Below are 16,017 nucleotides of genomic sequence, written 5' to 3'. Positions count from 1 at the left end.
AACGAATACAAGTAAACGAACATAAACGAACACAATAATTAACATAAACGAACGTAAATGAACCAAATAAATGAACATAAACCACAACAACAATAATCACATAAAATTCATTAGTATAAATTGAAACTTCATAGTTAATTTGTATTTAATTATTTTAGGCTTTTTGTTTGTATTTAAAATTACTTGAATTTTAAAATATTAATGAGAATCGTCCATAAAATTTATTGGGCCTTAATATATTAAATGAGTATAGAGATATTAGGTTAAACATAAACGAACATAAATGAACGAACGAAAGTAAACGAACATAAATGAACGAACATAAACAAATATATTATCGAATGTTCACGAACATAAATGAATACAAAATCTTATTCGTATTCGTTGGTTTAATAAATAAACGAACATAAACAAACTTTTCGTCAAATAGTTCACGAATGATTCGCTGAATATTCGATTTATTTACAAGCCAGCCTACGTGGCACTCAAATTTAATATCTCAAAAAAAAATAACAATGTCTCTTAATAATTCAAGTCATTTGATTCGTAGCATTATTTAAAAAAATTATTCCATAAAGGAGGAAATATGATTGAATTAATCATTCCTTTTATTAATTTTTGTATATTCTATTGGTTAGGATGATTCGAATTTGGGCTTTCGGGCCTATAGCTTCACTTTGTTAAGACGAGGGTAGGCCTGTCATTTTCTAATTATTTAATTATTTAAATTTATTTTTTTAAAATTAAATATATTATTATTTATAAATTATTTGAGTATTGTTTACAAAATATTTAATAAAAATATTTATAAATTTATATAAAATATTTATTTAATTATTAAATAATATTTGTACTGATTTTTATTTTGTTAAATCTTGTTTTCAAATCATTTAAAATCATTTTTAACAAATACTTTGAGTATTTTAATTAAAATATTTTAAAGTTTAGAGTTTAATATAAAATCTTAGTTATATTTGGGGATGTCTACGTCATTAACCCAAATAACAAAGGGTAACCTATACAAACAGTCACTAAAATTAGAGTAAGTTTCTATTTTCACCACTTAAGTTTCAAAAGTTACAAAAAATCATTAATATTATTATTTTCTAACAAAATGGTGACTCGTTGGCTAACACTCATAGTTATGCGACGGAAGTATGATGTGCTAATTAGGGAGCTAATTTGACACCCTTTGAACCCTTTAGAAAAACACAAATTCTACACACACAAAAAATTTCTTCTTCCCAACTCAGCTAGAGAAGATGAATTCAATGTCGGAGGTGTTCTACAAATATATATATATATATAGAATCAGTTCCTTTGGCAGTTCTTCGTTTTTCAGAAAGAGAAACAACAGGTTTTCATTGTCTATGTATGCTTGAACAAGAGTAAGAGCAGCTCCTTTGTATGCATGTTGGAAATATGTACTGCAAAATCACACCGTTAGCACTAACATAAAAGATAAATAGTAATTTAAAAGAAATAAATTCGTAAACCGTGTCGTAGTAAAACCACTATCTTAGAAATAAAATTTATCTCGATGTGTGTAATCGTTGCAGTAGGCGGACCGCCCCCCAAGGTTAACACGACGCTCCAAATTTCGTACACCCGAAACCGGAGTGGGCTGCTGGTGGAATTGCACTTGTGATCAGAAAGCACACGAAAAAAAACTTTAGAAAACACTTGGAGAGTGAATTCTAAATGTAGATAGTGAGTTGAGAAGCTGAATCCAGCTCTCTATTTATAGGCTAGAAATAGGGTTAAAATCGTCCATAAAAATCATGATTAAAACCCTTCATCGTAACTGAAACTAAATCATGTAACTCGTGATATTAACAGTTTGTCTATAAATATCAGGTGAAATCTTTTACTTTTTTTCCATTTGTTTATTTCAAAGAGAAATTTCACAAGAATTTTCTCTAAAAAGATAGTATCCGTACAAATGTGTCGAAGACAAATATTACAACGACTACAAGCCGTGCCGAGACGAATTGACGACGATGGCAGTGCACGAGAGTTCCCCTTGTTCTCTTTCACTCAACAAGGAAGTGGAGAATCCAAACCTCAAATACCCATTCCCAATAGTATTTCTAATACTATGTGGGATTGAGCATTACCAACAATTTAAACCCCCCAAGCATTGCATGCACAAGCTGCGAAGAACAAACGCCAAAAGCTATAAATGATGATATGCTATCATGGCTTGTGTCACCATTGCTTTTGTAGAATGAGGAGAGACCATTTTATTATTGTTTTTGTGACACTTGTTAATCATCATAGTACCAAATGCTTATCATGGTTAAAATGTACACTCGGCAAATGAAATGTATGTGAGGGCTTGTTAATCATCTTAGGCACCAACTACCGTGCTTCAAATTCAGAGACTACAAGCCGACAGGCCCAACTTCGCTGACCTTTGCAGTCAGTAATGCTTAACAAGCATTCTGTATGAGTTCTCTTTGATACTCTCTATCATAACTGGTGAATGGTGATGTATGAAGAGTAATTGAGGCCTATATTAAACATGTACCCATGTTATGAATCCTCATCAACATATAAATTCAGGTAGATGATTTGATCTTCTGTTCTAGCTCTCTGTATTTTAGTTTCTTCCAGTCGTTGATTTCTTGTGCCTGCAAGATCAGAGGTATTTGTATGAGTTCTCTTTAAGTCTATCTTCACATGTCTTTTGAGGTTTTATCAATTGGGAACAGTTGCAAACTCTTAGATTATTCAGTAGTATATATGTCGATTTTTTTGTACTGTATTGTATTGTCTAATCGTAAAGGAGAGGGAAGATTCACGATTGGTAACACCAAGTGTGATGAAAAGCTTGTAAATACCATTGATACTAAACTCTAAAAGGCTGAGGACTTTGAAGCTAATGTTTCCTGGCTGCGTTGCCATATCTTTCCTGCACAGCTGTAACATTCATGAAGAGGGCACGTACGCATGATCAGTAGCTCGTTTGGAAGATAAATTGTTTTATACTTTTGAAATATCCTCCGATCCGAGCAGACACCAATTACTATGCTTCAAATTCAGTTGTTGGGAAATATAACGAGTACTAGTAATTTCCCTATAACCAGATTAGTGAAAATGCGAAATAAAAACGAAAAAATAATACCCGAAATTGATAACATAGTTCAACCAATTTTGCTTACGTCTCTAGACTACTACAGATCTTTTACTAAGAGAGAAAATTTACAGGTGTTTACAAAACACTCACTACTCACAAGAAAGCTCTCTAGTATTGGGAGAAAGAAATGGTTTTGGGATTTTGGGATGATTTTGAAGCTAAATGAGCTAGGGTATTTATAGTTGAAGCTTAAGGACTAATCTTGTAAATACCCTAAAGTTCAATGACTTAATTTTTTAATTATCCCTTGCCAATTTCAACTAAAATAACCACCCCATTTTGAATTCAAAGCAGCCCCTTAATTTGAAAATCAACCAACCCCTTAGTTTGAAAATCAACCGGCCCCTTAATTTGAAAATCAACCGGCCCTCTAGAATTTCAACAATCTCCCACTTGAAGACTGGTTTTAATTAGTCTTCACACCTTGATCAATGTAGCAGTATTTCTGGTCTTGTTACTCTAGCATGCCAACTGAAGCTGAGCACAACTTCAGTTTGTCCGTAATCACCGTCTTTGTTAACATGTCTGCCGGATTTTGAGCTCCACTAATCTTTTCAAGTTTTAAAATCCCATCTTCCAGAAGAGACCGTATAAAATGATATCGCAATTGTATGTGCTTCGTCCTGGAATGAAAAGACGGATTTTTCGCTATATGGATAGCACTTTGACTGTTGCAATACAAGACGTTGTTTTCTTTTTTCTTGCCTAACTCTTCCAAGAAACTTTGGAGCCAAACCATCTCCTTGTTGGCTTTCGTAACAGCGACATATTCTACTTCAGTTGTGGAGAGAGAAACTATCTTCTGTAGTTGAGAAACCCAACTCATTGCAGTTCTTCCTAGAGTATAGACATACACTGTAGTGCTCCTTCTGATATCAATATTTCTGGCTAAGTCAACATCTACATAGCCAGTCAGTATCGTATCTCCACCTTTGAAACAAAGTGCTTTGTTTGTGGTACCTCGCAAATATCTGAGGATCCATTTGACAGCTTCCCAGTGTACATTTCCTGGATTATTCATGTACCTGCTAACAACTCTCACTGCATAAGCAATAGCTGGTCTGGTACAAACCATAGCATACATTAGACTTCCAATTGCTGAGACATACGACACCTTCACCATGTGTGCACGTTCTTCCTCCGTCTTTGGTGATTATTCTTTGGAGAGTCTAAAATGAACAACTAAAGGTGTACTTACTGGTTTAGTATATTACATGTTGAACTTGGAGAGTACTTTGTTGATGTACTCAGCCTGTGATAACATCAAAGTCCTCGACTTTGTGTCTTTCTTGATCCTCATCCCAAGAATCTGCTTTGTGTCGCCCATATCTTTCATAGCAAATTGATTCGACAATTTTTTCTTCAAGTTTATAATCTCTTGCATGTCTGAGCCTGCAACGAGCATGTCATCAACATACAACAATAAAATAATGAAGCTGTTGTCGAACCTCTTGATGTAGCAAAAATGATCTGCTTGGCATCTGGTAAAACCACTACTAGTCATGAAGCTATTGAACTTCTTGTACCACTCTCTAGGAGCTTGTTTTAAACCATACAAGCTCTTCTTCAACCTGTATACCAGGTTTTTCTTGCCTTCTTCTATGAAGCTTTCTGGTTGCCTCATATAGATTTCTTCCTCCAAATCACCATGAAGGAAAGTTGTCTTCACATCTAACTGCTCAAGATGTAAATTTTCTGTATCTACAATTTTCAACACCAGTATGATTGTAGACAATTTTACAACTTGAGAGAAAATTTCATTGTAGTCAATACCTTCTTTTTGCTAAAAACCTTTGACAACCAATCTGGCTTTGTAGCATTTGCTCCCATCGTGCTCTTCTTTGATCCTGTAAATCCACTTGTTGTGGAGTGCTTTCTTGCCTGATGGTAATTCAGCTAATTCCCACGTCTGATTTGAAATAAGAGAGTCCATCTCATTTTTCATGGAAGACTCCCACTTAACTGAATCATCCACTTGCGTTGCTTCATCATATCACTTTGGTTCACCATTGTCAGTCAGCAACAAGTAGTGCAATGAAGGAAAATATCGTTGGGTTGGTTTAGGAATTCTGGAGGAGCGTCTCAGTTCTGGTGTGCCTGGTTCTTCTTGAACTCCTTCAGGACTGATATGAACATCATTTCCAGAAATCTCCTCGAACTCAGTAAATTCTTTTGTTTCAGCTTCGGTATTGGAGCTACTTGATTCTACAGTTGACCTGTCTTTGTACATCACATTCTCATTGAAAATGACATCTCTGCTTCTGATGATCTTTTGATTTTCGTAGTCCCAAAATCGGTAACCGAACTCATCACCACCATAACCAACAAAGACGCATTTGTTGGACTTGGCATCAAGTTTACTTCTTTCAACAGAATCTATGTGTACATAAGAAATACAACCAAACACTCTTAAGTGTGAAATGTTTATTTCTTTCTTGCTCCAAACTTCCTCTGGTATTCTGTCATCCAAAGGAACTGAGGGCCTACGGTTGATCAAGTAAGTTGCAGTGTTGATAGCTTCAGCCCATAAAAATTTGGGTAATCCGACATGTATCATCATTCTTCTGGCACATTCATTCAGAGTTCTATTCATGCGTTCTGCTACGCCATTCTGCTGCAGTGTCATGGGAACTGTTATCTCTATCTTGATCCTATTGTTTGCGCAGAAATCTCTGAATCTCATATTTCTGTACTCTCTTCCATTGTCAGACCTCAACCGCTTGACTTTCAGACCAATCTCATTTTCCACCATTGCTTTCCATTTTCTGAAGGTATCAAAGACTTCTAATTTCTTCTTCAGAAAATAAACTCACATCTTCCTCATAGAATCATCGATAAAGGTGACATAATATAACGAGCCTGCAAAAGATGGAACTGGAAATGGCCCCCATACATCAGTATGAACCAACTCTAACTTTTCAGCCTTGAGTATCTTACCAATCTTTGCAAAGCTGACTTTCTTTTGTTTTCCAAAGATGCAATCCTCGCATAGTCTGACATCAACATTCTTTAGATCAGACAGCTTCCCTTTTGAAAAAAGTGTCATAGGTTTGCCAATCTATCAACATATGACCAAGCCTTTGGTGCCATAGGTTTGATTTTCTATCAACATCTACTGCAACAATGATATTCTCTAAGTTTGTGGTTACATAGAGAGTACCAGTCTTCTTACCACGAGCAATGACGATTGCTCTTTTGGTAATCTTCTATTCACAGCCTGAAAAGGTTGTAATGTATCATTCTCCATCAAGTTGCCCAACAGAAATCAAAAAATTTTTTAGGCATGGAATATGTCTCACACTTTTCAACTTCTAGGTGGTCTGGTTTGGCAACTTTAGTCGGATGCCTCCTTTTCCGATGATCTTCAAGGTTTCATTATCAGCTAGATGAACCTTCCCAAAATCACCACTGACATAGTTCTCCATGATTTCTTGGCATGGGGTAGAGTGGAAAGATACCCCTGAATCCAAGATCCATGATTTAATCGAACTGTTGACGTTTAGAATCATGGCATCACCTGCCTCTTCTGTCATATCGGCAGATTCCTGTGCGCCGATGTTTTTCTTCAGTGCTCGACAATCTCTTTTAAAGTGACCCTTCTTGCCACAATTATAACAGGTAAAATATTTCTTTCTCGTTCTTGATTTTCCCGTTCTGGATTTGGATCTGCCACGATTTGAATTTCTTTATGAAGTTCTCCCTCTGGACTCTGTGTGCAAAGCTGAGGAGCTTGATGCTTCACCCGATTCTCTCCGTCGAATTTCTTCACTCAATACCAGATCCCGAACATCGTTGAATTTCAATTTACTATTTCCTGACGAGCTACTGACTGCTATAACAGTAGCATTCCAACTGTCTGGTAGAGATGATAAGAGAATTAAAGCTCGAACTTCATCATCAAATTCAATTTCTACGGAACTCAAATGGGTTGTGATTGTATTGAGTTCATTTAGGTGTTGTGCCACCGATGCCCCTTTCGCCATCCGCAAATTGAATAATCGCCTCATCAAATGAACTTTGTTTGAGGCCGATGGCTTCTCATACATACTGGAGAGAGCCGCCATAAGACCCGTCGTGGTCTTTTTCTTTGCTATGTTGAAAGCAACATTTCGGGACAACGTCAGTCGGATGACTCTGAGGGCTTGTCTGTCGAGAAGATCTCAGTCTTCATTCTTCATGCCCTCTGGTTGCTTTCCCGAGAGATGTTGATATAGATTTTTCTAGTACAGAAAATCTTCAATCTGCATATTCCAAAAGCCAAAGTCCACACCATCGAACTTTTCAATTTTCACCTTCCCTTCATATGCAACTATTGCCCCCACTCGAATCTGGCTTCGTTTGGATCGTTTCTGACAATTCTTGCGAACCACCGTATATTAGAACACCTCCGTCGACAAATTCGTATCGCCGATAATTTTTTTACTATTCATAAAATTCACTATTCACGTGAACAATAATAAATAGTAATAAATAGTAACATCGCAAAAAAATTGACAAAATTCACAACCAAAAGCTCTGATACCAGTTGTTAGGAAATAAAACGAGTACTAGTAATTTCCCTATAACCAGATTAGTGAAAATACGAAATAAAAGTGGAAAAATAATACCCAAAATTGATAACAGAGTTCAGTCAATTTTGCTTACGTCTCCAGACTGCTGCAGATCTTTTACTAAGAGAGAAAATTTACAGGTGTTTACAAAACACTCACTACTCATAAGAAATCTCTCTAGTATTGGGAGAAAGAAATGGTTTTGGGATTTTGGGATGATTTTGAAGCTTAAAGACTAATCTTGTAAATACCCTAAAGTTCAATGACTTAATTTTGTAATTATTCATTGCCAATTTCAACTAAAACAACCACCCATTTTGAATTCAAAACAGCCCCTTAATTTGAAAATCAACCAACCCTTTAGTTTGAAAATCAACCAGCCCCTTAATTTGAAAATCAACCGGCCTTCTAGAATTTCAACATCAACGACTACTAGCAGACATTGACGTAGCCGTAGGCCCAACTTCACTACTCTTTTCCGTCAGAAATGCTTAACAAGCATTCGGTACTAAGATGATTAACAAGCTTGTCAAAAATAATAATAAAATGGTTTCTCCTCATTCCACAAAAGCAATGGGTGACACAAGCAAATGATAGCGTATTGTCATTTATAGGTTTTGGAGTTTTTTCTTCGCAGCTTGTGCATGCAAAGCTTAGGGTGTTTTCATACAAAGCAGCTGCTCCTGCTCTTGTTCAAGTATACAGAGACAATGAGGACCTGCAGTTTGTCTTTCCAGAGAACGAGAAATAATCAGAGTAACTAAGTCTATATTTTTGTTTTTGATAGAACACTTTTAACACTGAATTGATCCTCCCTAATTGTCATGTCAGACTTTTATCACACGACTATTGGGGTTAACGGTCGGGTGACCCTTTTGTTAAAAACAATAACATTAGTGACTTTTTTGTAACGTTTAAAACTTCAAGAGTAAAAGATAAATTTACTCGAACTTTAGTGACCATGTAGTTTACCCAATAATAAAAGCAGACTTAGTTGCAAAACTGCGAGAGTGGACGGTGTTGGAATTGAGATGACGACTATCGGTGGATGCTGGATTCCTTTAGCTTTTCCGACGCCTACTTGCTCGAAGTATAGGGGCGGAGGCCTGGTTTCGATAAACCCAACCTCACCCTCTCCGTCTCCGCTTGCTCTTCGTCTTTCATCATTTCAAGGTCTGTTTCAGTTCTATTGACATTACTAAAATCATACACATTGGTATTTTTTTAGTGTGATACAATTTGTTGTTCCTGAGTTTTTTTCAGGTCTAAGATTGCACGGTGGAAGGGGGATCGTTGTTGCTACTAGAGCTAGAGCTGGAGTTGGAGAACGGGTGAATGGAGCTTCGGAGACGGCGTTGTTTGATCCTCACTTGGATGAAATGGATGTCGTCACATTTCTTGATCCTCTCAAGGATTTGATTCCTTTGGACCCCAATTCTTATAATCCGGCTGCTTATCTCTGGTCTTTCATTTTACATTTTCTTATCTTTTCTTTATTTGTTTAGACATACGAGCGTAAGATACAGCGAGTTACATCATTATAGTCGGATTTTCTAAGGTTTTTCATATATTTGGAGAATCTTTGTAGTTCATATATCCAAATTCCTGTGTTCAGTAAGATTGTGAGGTACAAGTACTTAAAGTAAAGTAAAATAAGAGCTCATATTCTCTTCTTTTTTAGGAAAAAAATTGGAGACATTTTGGAGGAAAGACGCCATTGATTTCTTCAATTACTCAATCCCAGGTTGCTTTTTTTTTTTTGGATAAGTTTGTTGCTTTTCTTATTTTCCCCCTTCCAACTTCACATTTCTAAGTCTGCATCTAATATATTACTACACGAGACATGGAATAATAGAAACAAGTAGAGAACTGTACAAATAGTTTAATTCAAGTGCTTCCCAGAATCACTTTTACATATTAGAATGCAATGCAAGCTTATTTAGATAGCTTGGGAGATAGCTGGCACACGATATCATGATCCTAAATTAGTGAACGAAACTGCTTCCAACATTCTATCTGATAAAGACACCACAATTCCCTTTTAAGTCTTTAACTGCAGAACCAGATGAGGTAATTCATTTGAGTTATTGCCTACACCTTGGTATTTTGTATGACTTAAATACTTTTAGTTTCGAAAACAGATACAAATTCCTAAGAGACAAAGGAATTTTTAAATATTATATATGTTGAGTTTACCTGTGCATTGGGCCATTGTATATGCATAGATGTGTATTTACCCATACACACATGTTGTATTGTATTTTATGAAATTGATGCTTTGTAATTTTCAATATTTAGAGTCTACATGTTATGTGTTGCCTCTAATTTTGCATATATGTTGTTTTTGTTTTATGCAAGATGATGATGTTTCTTGTGAACTTTACTTCTGAAAGATTTAATAATATGTTTCTCTCATCTAGGTCCATTTCTTATTGCTTGGGTGAAATACTTCAAGAAGGTTAGTTCTAGATTAATATGATGAAGCTATTAAATTCCATATTTGTCATTCTTTTTTCATCAAATTTTAACACTCTCCCTCTGCAATTAACTATCTGAGAGTTAATTTATTCTCTTTTAGACTATATTTTCTGGCAATAATGGGAAGAAATATGGACGTTTTATTGGTAAGTATGTGAAGATTTACTCTGAATTGTTAAGATGGTCTTTCCTCTTTGCTAGCATATATCCTCCACTTTGGGTTGATTAGAAAGGTTAAATCTAGTATATTAGCTATTTCATATTAGTAATTTCACCCTCAACTACAAAGGTTTTTGTTATGATTTATTTTATGAAAGGTGAAGAAGACTGACTTAGATTCTTGATTCCTGCTTTGATGTTGAATGCTATGTTTGAGCTAATTTTGGTGAATACTTGACCATTTATTTAGAAATAGAATTAGACATAATGTGAGATATGGGAAGTTCAAGTCGAGCCTTAGTAAAATTGTTGTTTGCTTTCTACCGTGTTTCACAGGAAATTGCAAAGGCTAAGCAACTGAGTGAACTCGGACTAATGATAAAGACGGGATATGTTACCCCTCAGACCGATGTGGGTAACCAGATCCGATCCGGGGTGTCACATTTGGGTCACCGGAGCGACCCACTGTAAAAATAGCAGAAAATTTAAAACTTTTTTATTAGTACATGTAAACTAATAAAATCAGTTGTCGCTATTTAAAAATAAAATAGATTTCCAGACTCGTATATAAATCAAAATACAATTACATGCCCCCTAATCACATGTACCATACTCTACAACAACGCCGAAAGAACTCCCTTACTGAAGTCGATAGATGCACTGGTACAATTCTTTTAACCTGAAAAGGTGAGTAATAGAGTGAGCTTCGAAAAGCTCAGTAATACAGAACTACCAGATGATGCTGAAGAACGTGGAGATACAGATAAACATGCATATCCTTATTATTTTCGAGCATTTACAGATTTTTATGCTGAGCAGAGATCCTACTGATATTTCAGATGGTAACGGACAATGAGCTTTCAGTTCAGACAAATATTTTGGATGACTGAGTTCAGGAGATCAGAATAGGTTATCTAGTGTGTTCCCGTAAAACCAGTAAAAAGATACAGATCTTTTTAAAACATATATATATATATATATATATATATATATATATATACCCCATCCCATCACATCAGAATGTGTAGGTTCCCCAGAACCATACACCCAACCCAACACATCATATAAGGCCCTGAACACAAAGCCGGGGAACCTGCAGAAATACTTCATTCAACAATACCCCCCAATTAAAACATTTTTCCGTCATTAAACGGAGATATCAGAAATCAAAACAGACTTCAGAACAGATATCAGAACATAATCCAGATCAGAAATCAGAACAAAATTCAGGTCATATATCAAAACAGAATTCAAGTCGGAAATCAGATAAAATATTTATATGATTAGGGAACACACCAGAGTTTACAGATATTATTCAGAGATATTGGATAATCTTATCGGGTAGAGAGACACAAATCTTCAGTTTACCGATAGAATGTCGGAAGTTAGAAAAACTATTTAAAAAGTTCATTAACTGACATAACCATCAGTTATTCAGGATATGATTTATCGGGATTATCTTCTTCAAAAACTTTTCTGAATCTCTATGAAATTTGAAGTTATTCGGAATCTTTACAATCTATGACGATTAATCCGATTATCGAACAACTCTAGATGAATAGCCCCAGAACCAATACTTACCAACTTGTCAATTCATTAACCTTCCAGGGTATTTACTCTTTAATACCAAATATTCTTATCCACAGATCATCTTCTGAGTCATCACTGAATAAATCTTAAGGAGAAACAAATATTTTAATGGTCTTTATTTCATTTACATGTTTCAACTATACCAGGAAATGCTGATGTACTTGATTTGTGGTTCATAATCCATAGGGATAATACATCATATAAGTTCATCCGAGTTTCCAAACTTATTCCAATCTCTTACTTAATCCTTAGTCTTTGAGGTTACTTAGTTCATTTAGCATTCAAGTCAATTTTGGATACTTTGGGGTTTTTCTAGGATAATCCAGACGTTTCTGAAATTCGTATACATACTGTACTTTCGTTCAATTCAATTTGGTCTTCGAGGTTTATTTGTCTAATGAATATATATTTCTTAGTATCGAAGGTGATATAGAGTTGGGCTGGGCTGAGTACTTCCAAAATTATCATCGAACCAAACTTGAGAAGGCGAACAAACATTCAAGTAACATCTATGCGTTCAGGTATTGACATATCATTAAGATTGATGAACTCACTTAAGCTCTGTTCCATAACTTCTAAAGGTAATCCAACACCTATTCTTATTTGGATTCTTTAATTAATCCAAGATATTTACTTAATATAGGCCATAAGGGTATTTTGGTCATTTTGATGCTCAGTTTTATTCCATTCATTTCAGAGCTCGAGGATATCCAATCATTCATGAGCTTGGTGATATTCTTGGGTCATTTCTATGACAGGGGTATTTTGGTCATTTTATAGATTTACGGTATTTCAATCTTTTCCCTCCATCCGGTTTTATTATTTAATTCTAATTTATTATCTATTTCAGTCTTTTCGAACAATTCTGATAAAAGAGCACCCTCCGATAAATTGTTCTTTAGGTATTTACTCATAACTCAGATATTTTCGGGTCAAGTGCCTTCTCGGATTTTACAAACGAAAAATCTTGAATTTTTCTTTACAAAGACAGGATCTTAATAATTAAATTCGTACTTAATCGAGTGAAGTACAAATCCTCAAAGTACTTTCTCCTTTAGGGTCAACTCTGACTATTTTACCTCTCAAGGACATTTTCGTAATTTCTTAACCAGATAATTTCGACATTAGCTCTTAACGAAAATAATATAATATAGAGATCCAATGATTAATTGCTTCCTCGAGCATTCTTTGATCTTGAAATGATTCCTTAAAAGACTTCTAGTATCTAGCATAAACCTTCTTGGGGTTAAAAACCGGTTATCCATAATTTCCAAGTAAAACTAACATTTCTTATGCACATCAATAGTTTTAGCAGATCATTAATTCTTTTCAGATTTATTAATCCACTTCCAGGGACAATTCTTGTCATTTTCCAACATAAGGGTAATTTATAATTTTACCTAATCGAAATATTCTCATAATTTATCATCTAAGTACCTTTAACGAGATAAATTATAATCTACATATCTTGGCTGATTCTTTTATCACTAATTCCAGAACTTGTAATTTAATTCCAATTGTCTTTCAATTTCTTATAATAGTCATCTGAGCCATATTCAGTTACCTACTTTCTACCGTATTGTATCTAGTGTAGATCTTCATTAATTATACATATGAGACCAAACATTTCCATTCATGCATTTACCAATACCAACATGTTCTATAAAGCATAAAGAGGTAGTAAAGTATTACCTCGATTTTCGTATAATACTGATTGACCATAAAAATTTCATTCGAACGCCTTTGATCTTCAATTCAACTTCCAATAATTCCTCAGATACATATCAACATAAATTATATCAGAAACGGAGCTTAATTGCGATAAATCAGTGAAAAATAGCTTACCGGGTTCGAATTTGGCAAAACGGACTTCGGATTCGGATTCAAGACGTCGAATGCATAAAATATGACTTTTCAGAAATTTGGAATTTTGGTCAAAATTAAAGTCAACGGTTTGACCAGCAATTTCGAGGCCTTTGGGTTCGAATTTCGAAAAACGGACTGCGGAATCAGATTTGGAACGTCGAAAAATGTTAGGATAGATATTCTCGGTCAAAGTTAAAGGTCATTTAATGCCCGGTCAAAGCCTGTCAAGTTTTGGTCAACAATGGTCAACGCCGGTCAATGTCAATGGTCAACGAGTGGCCAACGGATTGGGTCGGGTCAACGGGTCGGGTCGGGTTATGACCGGTCAAAACAGTTCCAAAACCGGTCACTTTTTCCTTTCCCACGCGCAGTGGCGGCGCGTGAACAATGCTAAATTCCCGGAAAAATTCCTAAAAATTATTTTTAACAATTTCAAGATACTTACAAAGCCCGGTTCACAATTTTGAACAGCGGAGAGCTCGATTTCAACAAATCGAAAACTTTGATCGCTTCACCTCCTCACGCGCCGCCATCGACAGAGACCAAGGATGACACCGGCAGACTCGGAACGATGCAAGGAACACGAATCGACGAAAAACCAATTGAAATTGAGTTATTACCGATGATACTTCCGACTGAAATTAACGACGAACGGCGACGATTCACGACAAAAGCTTTGAGGGGTTTTGTTCCTCGCTCGACAACGAACTCGATGGTGGTTTCGGATCATCGATCGGAGGTCGGACGACGAGTAGATCAGAGTTGAAAGAGGGGTTGACGGGAGAGGGAAAACTGAAAAAAAATTCCAGAAACATACAAGAAATTAGGGTTTATATCATCTCATAATTAAAAATGGTTAAACCAAGAGTTTAGCCACTGAACTTCATGCATTTCAAAAAAAGATCTACCAACTTTAAAATTTTGCAATTTAACCCACTGTTTCTTTCAAAATACCAAATTAAATCCACCACTTTATAATTTCTTAATTTTAGCCCCTAAATTGGGGTGTTAAAGATATTACTAGCTAGTGAAGGTTTATATATGGGGAAGTATGGTTATCTCTAAATGGTTAGAAATATCTTTTTTAAATAAATAAAGGAGAAGTAATGAAATAGATTTCTTGATCTATGATGCTATCACATGGAGAAATTTTAGTTTTGCTGCTCTTGTATACTCAAATGTGCTCCATGCGCTTTTTAATCCTTAAATAAATGTGCTTATTGGTTCGTTTAATCTACAATTGCCTACTATTGATGTACAAAATTTCTGGTAATGCATCTCTAAATTTGGATTTAGGCATTTCAAGTAATAATTCATGTACTATAAAACCTCTCTCTCTCTCTCTCCCCCCCTCCCTCTCTCCCCTCTCTCTTCTTTGTATACTTGTATGTTTGTTCATGTGTGGTCGAGTTAAGCCTGTGGAGAAATTTTTGATTTAATAAAAACTATATTGTTTCTTAGGTGGATCAATTGTGGGTCATTTTGCAAATCAGTTATGCCCGTTTTATTTTGAGGTGACTCAAACAAAAGAAGTACTGTCAACTGAACAGCCCTGTGATTTGGCCTACGAATTCGGGGATGGTCTCTTGGATATTCGATTAATATCCAAGTCACTTTCCCAAACCAGGTGAAGATTATTAATTATTGCTAATTATGAGGTCGATTTGAGTGTTGAATTTGTCCTACTTTGTGTTACTATGTTTTAACAAAAAAAATTAGTAATATGATTATTGTTTTGCAGTGAAACACCCGTATCCGTTCAATGATGAGGCTGTGATATACATTCAGCATATAGGACCTGAACGTTTTGGTAGGGCAGGCATGGCAGGAAGGCAAAAAATTAGACCAAAGGCCACAGAAGTTATGTGGGGAGATTTTGATGGTAAAAGAATATGCTCCATGAGAAAATTAGGTGAAGAAATCATGTGGTTTTGTTTTGTCATTTGAAGAAGGGCATAAATCCTATGTGGAGTGTAGCTGTTTAGGTATGAACTGTAACAGTGGTAACTTCCATGGTGATTGATGACATATTTGAAAAAGATTAAGGGTAGGCATGACCATCAATCATGTGAGGTGTTATGTGTTGCTTCATAGACTTTGTTATGGTTGAAGACAACAAAATTGGCATTTCGTTGGACAAGAGCTTCTCATCAAGGTAGTGAGCATTGAATTGGTGAGTGTACCGGTTTAGATTTAAGTTCTTTGCTACCAATTTAGACTCGAAACACATTATTT

At 35.5% G+C, this 16,017-nt stretch overlaps 1 protein-coding gene and 1 long non-coding RNA gene across 2 annotated transcripts; both read left to right on the top strand.

Moving 5' to 3' along the window:
• The first annotated feature begins 8,720 nt into the window (after positions 1-8,720).
• Positions 8,721-9,422, top strand: LOC120183386. The gene is made up of 3 exons (XM_039188097.1): positions 8,721-8,862; positions 8,953-9,151; positions 9,371-9,422. The coding sequence occupies exons 1-3, from the start codon at positions 8,721-8,723 to the stop codon at positions 9,408-9,410; spliced, it is 381 nt and encodes a 126-aa protein (XP_039044028.1). The 3' UTR covers positions 9,411-9,422.
• A 200-nt stretch (positions 9,423-9,622) lies between these two features.
• LOC120183372 lies at positions 9,623-15,855 on the top strand. The gene is made up of 5 exons (XR_005521941.1): positions 9,623-9,759; positions 10,110-10,147; positions 10,268-10,313; positions 15,244-15,409; positions 15,524-15,855. It is a non-coding gene; the product is annotated as an uncharacterized LOC120183372 (long non-coding RNA).
• Positions 15,856-16,017: the final 162 nt, after the last annotated feature.

Source organism: Hibiscus syriacus, unplaced genomic scaffold (genome assembly GCF_006381635.1).
Source record: "Hibiscus syriacus cultivar Baekdansim isolate YM2019G1 unplaced genomic scaffold, ASM638163v2 tig00112759_pilon, whole genome shotgun sequence".
In the NCBI taxonomy this organism is placed as follows: Eukaryota; Viridiplantae; Streptophyta; class Magnoliopsida; order Malvales; family Malvaceae; genus Hibiscus; species Hibiscus syriacus.
Note: the sequence above shows the minus strand (reverse complement) of the source record. Positions and strands in the feature narration are given on the sequence as shown.

What these genes read in the sequence shown, in the direction of transcription:
- LOC120183386 (XM_039188097.1), top strand. Translation starts at nt 8,721, where the DNA reads ATGACGACTATCGGTGGATGCTGGATTCCTTTAGCTTTTCCGACGCCT. An exon ending in TCGTCTTTCATCATTTCAAG is followed by an intron (nt 8,863 to 8,952) that starts GTCTGTTTCAGT and finishes AGTTTTTTTCAG; the next exon opens with GTCTAAGATTGCACGGTGGA. An exon ending in AATCCGGCTGCTTATCTCTG is followed by an intron (nt 9,152 to 9,370) that starts GTCTTTCATTTT and finishes CTTCTTTTTTAG; the next exon opens with GAAAAAAATTGGAGACATTT.